The sequence below is a fragment of the Nannobrachium achirus genome, assembly GCF_963921795.1.
Source record: "Nannobrachium achirus genome assembly, chromosome: 3".
Taxonomy (NCBI): domain Eukaryota; kingdom Metazoa; phylum Chordata; class Actinopteri; order Myctophiformes; family Myctophidae; genus Nannobrachium; species Nannobrachium achirus.
This window is the reverse complement of record NC_137812.1, coordinates 52,371,821-52,381,820: the sequence shown is the minus strand read 5'-3', so window position 1 is coordinate 52,381,820 and position 10,000 is coordinate 52,371,821. Positions and strand designations below refer to the sequence as shown.

General features: G+C 42.7%; 1 protein-coding gene across 1 annotated transcript in view; it reads left to right on the top strand.

The window, feature by feature from the left end:
• The window catches only part of cntln (centlein, centrosomal protein), a gene marked incomplete at its 5' end in the record, with an annotated part of 179,643 nt that overhangs the window by 23,389 nt on the left and 146,254 nt on the right, over positions 1-10,000 (top strand). Inside the window, 2 exons of the mRNA XM_080722659.1 lie at positions 3,033-3,121; positions 3,335-3,339. Coding sequence (XP_080578785.1) covers positions 3,033-3,121; positions 3,335-3,339 — 94 coding nt within the window. The remainder of the gene's footprint in view (positions 1-3,032; positions 3,122-3,334; positions 3,340-10,000) is intronic.

Below are 10,000 nucleotides of genomic sequence, written 5' to 3'. Positions count from 1 at the left end.
GTGTGTGTGTGTGTGTGTGTGTGTGCGCGTGTGTGCGTGTGTGCTCGTGCGTGTGTGCTCGTGCGTGTGTGTGTGCGTGCGTGTGTCTGTTTTCGCCCCATTTCGCCTCCAAATAGGCTAGATTGTGTTTGTTTAATTTGATGGTTCCAGCGCTGGCCCCCGGAATGTGGAAGTCAAAAGATATCAGCTCAAATGTTAAGTGAGTTACAATCGCCTCGTCTCACTTAACCCCCGTTAATTTAACCGACGTTGAAATATAAATGGATCAATTAGTCCGTAATTAAGTACAGCTATGCAGTGTTCCCCCAGTAATTAATACTATATCCAGAGGAGATGCAGGCACCGCTGCCTGCGTGAGTGTGTTTTTGTGCATGCATACGTGTGTGTGTGTGTGTGTGTGTGTGATCTGGCTATAGTGCACGTACATGTAGCCTTTTGTAGTGTATGTGTTCTGTGCACATTATATGCGTGTGTAGTCTATGTTATAAGTGTGTTTTGCCAAGCTGTCTATACATAGTATAGTGCCTCGCATCGCATGACGTTCTCCTGTCGGGTCATAATCAAGGAGGCAGAACACACGTTGGTGTAGTCCGGGCTGTGATCACCACTACAATACTTAATGCAGTATGCTTGGGATTAATCTGAACTTCTGTTTATTGAACACATGTAGCTTTTGTCTGGCTGCTTTGTTTCTTTAACTTTCTTACCTACTGACATCAAAGTGAACAGATCAGTCTTCCCCAGGTAGAGAGTACCCAGTCTGGAGACTTCTCACTTTCCCCATTTCGTAATTGCACTGACAGGGTGTGTATGTTTGTGTGTGGGCCCATGCGTGTGTGTGTGTGTATATGCATAGTTGTGCCCGTTGCTTTTTGAGTTATGGAGTGTGCGTGTGTATGGTGTGTATTCCAGCACGAAATTGCAAATTCTGTAGCAATTTCCATCCCGAACACCTGTTAAATTCTAATGCTCAGGTTGTTAAGGATTCAATTTTAATTTGAAATGTTTTTTTCCTTCTTTTTTTTTTTTTTTTTTTCTGCGGCAGTGGAAGTTACTGTCAGAGATGATCAAAGTGCTGATCGCAACAGGAGCACACGGGAGGGGAGATATGAGGGTAGACAGGGCTCTCATTTGAATACACACTGGAGCGACTCTTTGAACACCCCTCCCACTGAGGATAGGGGGGAGTGAGGAGAGGAGGAGAGAAGTGAGGGAGGGTGAGGATTCGGAATAACACCCATTGTGTTGCTTGTAATGCTTCTCGCTGTGTTCCAAGCTGTCTGTCTGTCTGTGTCTGTCTGTCTGATTCTCTCTATCTCTGTCAAAGCCCCATTAAAGGAGTAGTTCACCCCCAAAATGACATTTTTTCTATTGATTAGTCACGCCATGGAGACTAGAGTTCAATAATATTTTTAGTTTTTTGTCACATTCCTAAGACAAAAATGTGATAACAATAAATTTACCCCCATTTGTTCCGGATGGGGACCCGTTTCGAAACGGGTCCCCATCCGGAATCAATGGGGGTAAATTTACTCGAATCAAATTTTTGTCTTGTCGTGACAAAAACCAAAGAATATTATTGAACTCTACTCTCCACAGGCCTTTCAAAGTGTAGCCTTATATCTGAGGTTATTTTATGGTACATCTTCATATTTTTTTAGACAGATTGTTGGCACAGACAATTTTAAAATTCGTCTGCCTAAAGCCTGCGGCATACTCAAAACTAAGCCGGACCTTTTTTGGTTTCTGCAGGGCTTGCAGAACCAAAAAGTTCTTAGAGGACAGGACAAAACTATTTCATACTCGCTATATGGCTCAGCTCTGACTTCCTAACATTAGACCCCACCCACTCAGTAGTCTGACTAGCAACAGCAGCTCGCCCAAGCCGCTGAAGCATTGCATACAGCACTGGAACGGTGGTTTTATCACCTTCATCACCACTCGTTTTCTTCATCACCCTCTGACGGACTCTGGTAAATTTGACACAGAGGTTTTGCCATTTCTTGGCAAAGTTTTATGGACCCTCAGAGAGGGATCACAGTGGTGTTTGTATCTCCTAAACTCTTCCAAATGATCCATTGTACGTTGGCAGAATTAAGCCTTGGGTAGAATGCGGACAAAATAAATTACACCCTTCTGACCAATCATACACAATGTTAGCTGAACAATGTGTATGGTTGGTTGGTAGAGGTGTTCCGCTAGTTAGAAAATCTTGAAGGTGCAAGAATGCCGGCTAGAGTAGACACTACCAAGTTCTTATAAAATAAAGTGGATGTGCCGCCTGCCCCCACTCTTGTTTTACCTTTTCAGTTGCGTGAATAAGTCCTACTGTAAATCAAATTAGTCAAAGCTTATCGAGCTTGCTGCTTATATGTTTATAGTTTATATAGCTGTCCACCTGTGCATCTAAGTCAGTTCAACTCTGTAATAATTAATAGTTTTCCACCTAAATCTCTCATGCTGTAGTGTTTGTCCGGATTCATACCGGCCATGATAAAAATAATCACGTCGCTTGAATCGCAGGAATGCATCACTGTAATCACTCAACATAGACTACACAGCAGTGTACTACTATTCAAGGTTCAATAATGTTTTTGACAGCCCTATTGGGAATACATATGCAAGGATTATATGTGCGCAACAATACTGTGTAGTACTCCCTGACAGAATATTCACTTAAAAGAGAACATCGACACATTGTAGAATCACTTACATCTGTACACTTTGAACTCACTTGTGTTGTTACTTTTAAGGTAATTATAGGGATTTTTATGTATTTGTACTTTCAAGTATACTTACGTCATGTTATTGAGGACTTACTCTGAATGTAGAATGTTAATGCACAGACTAATGGGCTGGAAGACGGCCATTGTAAAGTCAAGCGTTAACCATAATTTTCATTTCGATTCATCTCCATTGTTCCAAAGCAATAACATTGTGATACCCCCCAAAGAAACACCATTACAGCCACATTATACCTGCTGGAGTCCGCTGGCTTTTTGTGTGTATGAGTATGTTTCCACTGCAAATAGCCAGGGACGTCCACAGACTTAGAGAGGAGATGGCCCCATGCCCTGCTCCACCAGCCTCAGGGTCTGGCCGACCACCCAACACCGCCCAGGTGAGTCCACATTCAACACCGCGCTGGAGTCTGGACAGGTTGCCAGGTTGGAGGGCTTGGGTTGCCAGGTTGGGCTGCCACCACCACCACCACAACACTGGAGAGCCAGGGGACGTCTCCTATCGGTGGCCAGGAAAAGTAGCCAGGTTTAATATTTTAGTCATGTGTAACTAACATGTCTAACTGGCTGTCGTTGTGTTTGTTGTCGTCTAGCATTGGTTTGGCTTGCATCAGAGTAGAGCAGTGATTAAAGACCAACATTAGGATACGTAGCAGACCTCAGGCTTTCTGGAACCTTTGCCACAGTAAATGAGTGGTGAGCTGTTAATTGTGTGGGCAGTCGTTCAACACAACGCTTAGTCTCTCATTAGCACTGGGAAAGATTATCCGTGCCCGTCCGCTCCAGAAAAGTTGGGACAAGATGTTAGAGGAAGATGAATACTCCTTTATGTTAGGGAATGTTTTAGAGAAAAGTTTTTAAACTACTAATGGATTGCATCTTTATGCAATCCATTACAAGGGTTGCTACATTAGTGTCATGCATCACAATACTGTCAGGTTTGTCACATTTGGATTATGGGTAAACATTAACAACAGTTTAGGGGTTGATTCATGATTAATCAATAGCTGAATTAATGGTTTAATCAAGTAAATTATTGCTGATAAGAAATAACTTGATTTAATTAAACTTTTAAGTAACATATTTGTGGGCATGTCGAATAGTGTGGTGACAATATTTTATAATTAATTAGTGGAACATATAAAAATGCTTCTCAAGAACAATTAAGAGATTCAGAGATGAAACAATTGCGATGCAACTTTCAAAATCGTCTTCAGTTTCACTTTGATTTACACTTATACTTTACAGTTTAGGCATTTAGCAGACGCTCTTGATCCAGAGTGACTTACAATAAACAAGGTAATACATCAATACAATAAGCAAGGTAATGCATCAATACGATACATCAATACAATAAGCAGACATTTCTTGAGGCAGCAATCCTGCATAGATACTGTAGATATACTGTACTAGAACTTCGCGGCCCTCACACTTACAGTCCGCCACACTGCCGATTAGGGGTGGGCGATATGGTGATTACAGAGATTCATTTAAACCTGCATTTTGGTCTAAATCAGTAGTTGTCAAACTTTAAAATGTCAAGGCCTCCCCCTAACTCTGACAGTATACAAATGAAACCAAATGGACCCGTAAGGGTTCATTTGGTTTCATTTGTATACTGTCAGAGTTACATACTTGTAAGGGTCAATTTAGACCTCCCAAAAGGAACCCAGAGAGTCCCTGGACCGCACTTTGAGGCCCATTGTTCTAAATGGTCTGTTACTCCTTTTTATTTTAGCTTTTGTGGTTGTACTGTTAAGTAACTTAAAAAAAAAAAAAAACATGAAAAAGAATTGTGATAAGATCGTGATACAGCTTGGAAAAATATTGTGATATTGTATTTTTCCATATCGTCCACCCCTATTGCCGATCTGACCAATATATCTGAGTCATAGTGCTGGCGTTGGGGGCTTTGCCGGGGTACCCATTGCACCCATGTGTCTGTGTAGATGCTAGATGGGTACTCCATGTCCAAAGGGTCTGTTCATCTGTCTGTGTAGATGGGTACTCCATGTCCAAAGGGTCTGTTCAAATAGTGATTCTTTCTCTGATGACAGACAATTAAGTCAAGCCCCCCGCATGTTTGACTGACTGAAACATGCAGAAAAAATCAACTGATAGGCTTTTTATTTTCCCCAGGTGATCAGTCAATTTGTTTGTTTTTCACGGTAACCCCAATTGGCGCTTTTCCCTCAGCCAGCTCTGATGGTATTTAACATCTGCTGCCAGCTTGTTATTAATGTTAGCCAATCAAAAAGTTGACAGATGTATAATTAAAGTGCAAGTTACGCGTACACCAACACGCGAACATACCCGCGTTATGTGGGGTCATGTTGGGCTCAGTCGAGGTGTTTCTTTTGATCACCATCATCATTAATGACAAGCATCCCATTGAAAATGATCAAACATTGAAATGCGGCATGATTGAAAATACGTCGGCGTATCCAAGACAGAAAAGTGATTTCTCTTTACAAGCATCAGGGGAACAACTGGAAGCAAATCGGTTCCTGGACTGACACAGCCTATGGTGGAATTGGAATAAGTTGGTGGAACTATTTAGGTTGGCGTGGGTTGGGAATTGAACCTTGCATGCAGTTGTACATGTCAGGGTGCTGTATTTAACTTCTCTGTTTTGGTCATTTGATGCAAGTAAGAAATACTGTATACAGTATGGACGTAGTTTTAATTTATTTGTAGACTGTGGACTGGGGTGGCCCTAGTAAGGCACTGACTTATGTATGGGTGTTATGAAGTAAGAATACTTATTATCTGTTTTCGGCAGGCACACAGAGATATTTTTATATTGTGTGTTTAGTTTGACTATCATTTTGGTTTACTATAAATATAATATTGCTATGGAAAGAAATGAATGGAGGACAACTGAGAATCCTCAAATTAATGGCACTAGCTACATTTTTCAAATTTTTATATTTTGCTGTAATGTTTAGCAATTTATGCTGCTCAAGGAACCATAAGCTGATAAAGAAACACTTGAACATGTACAGTACACACTTGACCTGTACAACCATATAATAGAATACATAGACCCCAGTGGATACTGGTCGTGTATGCTATGTCTTTAGGCTATAACAAGGTAACAATCATGTTTGTCCTTGATGACTCGATCCAAAAATGTGTATCCACTAGAGGTTCGCGGCCCTTCGGGCCGCTCACATCTAGAGTCCACGCCCGCTTCTTTACTAAAAAACGTAAAAAAAAAAAAAAAAAAAAAAAAGTTAAAAAAAAAAAATATATATATATATATATATATATATATGTATATTGTGGGGTTTTATTGTGGCGGAACTATTGTGGCGGAACTATTGTGGCGGAACTATTGTGGCGCAGCGCACGTTTCCGGTCGGACATATTTGACCGCCGGACGCACTTCCGGTGTGTGTGTGTGTGTGTGTGTGTGTGTGTGTGTGTGTGTGTGTGTGTGTGTGTGTGTGTGTGTGTGTGTGTGTGTGTGTGTGTGTGTGTGTGTGTGTGTGTGTGTGTGTGTGTGTGTGTGTGTGACACACAGCCCTCCCTCTCTGTTGTAAATGTAATTCGATACACTGCCCGCTCCTCTCCCCTTCCCTCTCCCTCTCTCTCTCTCTCTCTCTCTCTCTCAGTGCCTGTGTGAGTATAGGCTTCAAGCATGTCCGTTTTGTGGAGGCTTCATGTCCGTGCTTGAAGTGGGCGTGGCCTCTAAGCCAATTGTAAATACTAGAAGCTGTCGGGCGGCCCAGCGTCTAGTCGGCGACCTGGCCAACTCGGAACAATGTAAATAGGGAATGAATGCCCCGCCCTTTAATGCAAACCCCATTATACCTGTTTTCATAGGACCCGTTTTGACCATCTGTCTGCCTGTGTCCATTTATGCCCATATATGGAGTTATCTGTATCTGTCTGTCTGTATGTCGCTGTCCATTTTATGTCCATATATGGAGATCACTGCAGTTATAGTTCTGGGTCCATTTTATGCCCATATATGGAGATATCTGTCTATCTGCGTCCATTTTATGCCCATATATGGAGTATCTGTCTGTGCCTCCAACTGTGTTGCAGACACAGTGCCGGTTCCCCCTTTAATGCAAACCTCATTATACCTGTTGTCATAGGACCCGTTTTGAACATCTGTTTGCCTGTGTCCATTTATGCCCATATATGGAGATATCTGTATCTGTCTGTCTGCGTCCATTTTATGCCCATATATGGAGATCTTTGACCATCTGTTTGCCTCTGTCCATTTATGTCCATATATGGAGATATCTGTATCTGTCTGTCTGCAATCCATTTTATGCCCATATATGGGGGCATTCATTTTATGCCCATATATGGAGAACGCGCGTGCCCGTGGGACGAACGGTTCTTGCCCATATATGGAGATCTGCCCATATGCCCATATATGGAGATCTCTGTATCTGTGTCCCCTTTATGCCCATATACGGAAATTGCGTCCATTTTATGTCACAATGAGTCAGCGACCATCTGTTTGCCTGTTTGTCTTTGAGTCGGCAGAAGTGATGTCAGAATGCCCATATGCCCATATATGTAGACCATCTGTTTAACTGTTTGTCTTTGAGTCAGCAGAAGTGATGTCAGATTGCCCATATGCCCTGCCCATATGCCCATATATGTAGCCCATATGGAGATCTGCCCATATGCCCATATATGGAGATCTCTGTATGAGTCAGCCCTTGTGCCGATACGTCCATTTATGCCCATATATCTGTGTAGCCCATATGGAGATCTGCCCATATGCCCATATATGGAGATACATAACCATGGCATTTTGTGTTGACTCATGTTGCGTACGCGATGTCAGAGCCTTTTATGAAATGATGTCACAATGAGTCAGCGCTTGCGCCGATTTCCTCCGGAACAGCCTGATGTCAACAATCAGCTCCGCATAAGGAGATTCCGAACGTTTTGCGCCGTTTCGGAAAAAACGCGTGTCGGGTCGATTTCCTCCGGAACAGCCTCCGAACGTTTTGCGCCGTGAGTCAGCAGAAGTGATGTCAGATTGCCCATATGCCCTGCCCATATGCCCATATATGTAGCCCATATGGAGATCTGCCCATATGCCCATATATGGAGATCTCTGTATGAGTCAGCCCTTGTGCCGATACGTCCATTTATGCCCATATATCTGTGTCCCCTTTATGCCCATATGAGTCAGCAGTGCCCATATGCCCGTATATGTAGCCCATATGGAGATCTGCCCATATGCCCATATATGGAGATACATAACCATGGCATTTTGTGTTGACTCATGTTGCGTACGCAATGTCAGAGCCTTTTATGAAATGATGTCACAATGAGTCAGCGCTTGCGCCGATTTCCTCCGGAACAGCCTGATGTCAACAATCAACAATCAGCTCCGCATAAGGAGATTCCGAACGTTTTGCGCCGTGCCCATATATCTGTGTCCCCTTTATGCCCATATGAGTCAGCAGTGCCCATATGCCCATATATGTAGCCCATATGGAGATCTGCCCATATGCCCATATATGGAGATACATAACCATGGCATTTTGTGTTGACTCATGTTGCGTACGCGATGTCAGAGCCTTTTATGAAATGATGTCACAATGAGTCAGCGCTTGCGCCGATTTCCTCCGGAACAGCCTGATGTCAACAATCAACAATCAGCTCCGCATAAGGAGATTCCGAACGTTTTGCGCCGTTTCGGAAAAAACGCGCGTCGGGTCGGGTCGAGGCCGGGCACTGCACTCCGCGCCGCGGCGGAGAACGCGCGTGCCGAATCTGAAGCCGGTGGGACGAACTGTTCTCGAGATACGCGGATTACATACACGCAGACAGACACGCAGAGACTTCTCGCATTTATAGATAGATAAGATACAGCCTGTCACTCTGGTTGCACATAATGATGTAATGTATATCCCTAGCCTCCATTTTCCTGTGTTTCCTGTGATGGAGGTAGGAAGGGCATGCCTCTTGCTGAAGATTTGAGCTGGGGATATTTTGGTAATCAACATGTCAATCGATTTAGTTTTGTTTTCTGCTAATTGTGGTGCTGAAAGGAGAGTCCAGACTTTGCTTTCCTTTCAGTACCACACCTGCCATGGTGCCACCATGATGTTTTGAATTTGTGTCAAAGCCCTAATGCTAATTAAAAGAGGCTCAAAAAAGTAAATACATGTTAATTACAGACAGCAATACACTTGAGTGTAATCAATACGCCTTCCTAAAAAAAATTATGTTTAACATATTAGGCAGAACTAGTAAAACAATAATGATGTCAGACTCAGCTCTGCTATTCCTTCCCAAGCAAATGATACAATACTACAACACATTGAACAATATGTGGCTGGGATATAAACATGTATTACAAAATAAAAACAAATTCAGCTGTGTAAGTTTAAGTGCCTAAAGAAATGCACATGCAGTGTCCAAAATCCCACTGTGCGAAATATCTGTCCGTCTGTGCCAGTGTATGTTTTTATTCATTTAACCTTTATCTATACAGGATAATTCAGATATGGGACCATATATACTAGAATTACATCTCGTCCTGACATACTGGAGACAGATATTATTGGTCTTGCTTTGTCTTCAGCACCTCAGTGACACACTGTTGCTATGATGAAAATGGTAGAGAAGATGACTCGCAACCCCAACAACGTTGCACTCAGTTTGAAACCGTCGACGGATAGTGAGCTGCAGTGTTTGCAAAGTGTCTATGCAACTCCCAAACTCCCAGATAATGAGTGTTTGACAACAGAATATTGGTAGCATTGTCATGCCATTTTGTTGGCTATATCCCAACCCTCAACTGCAGCTTCCAGGACATTAGCTACTGTATATTTTCTGCTGATGCCTCTCTCGCCTCATGCGTCTTTGCAGGATGGCACTCTTCACAGTCCAGTCTACAAAATCTTGAGTGGTTATTGTCATAATACAGTAGGTCTTTGTAGGCTTTAGACACAATCTAATGGAGGGAGGTGACTGCTTCACTGTATAGTTTCTCTAGTTTTGTTTGGTGACAAGGCACAGTGTATTCAGTCTTGAGAAATGCAATCGGCCCTCGGAGGCCTCCATAAAGCCAATGGGCAGAACATCTTTAGTTATCATTTTAGCCATCAAATCACTTACTTTTCTGCCTGATGGGTATTACACTGGTGAGGTTTCATGGTGATTAGTCAGCCATGCTGCTTTGCTTGGATGAAGGCCTTGGGTGTTTTGTAGACGAGTGATATGCAAACGTTGTGCTGGATCATTTGCAGTGCACTGCTTTTTCTTAATTTTTG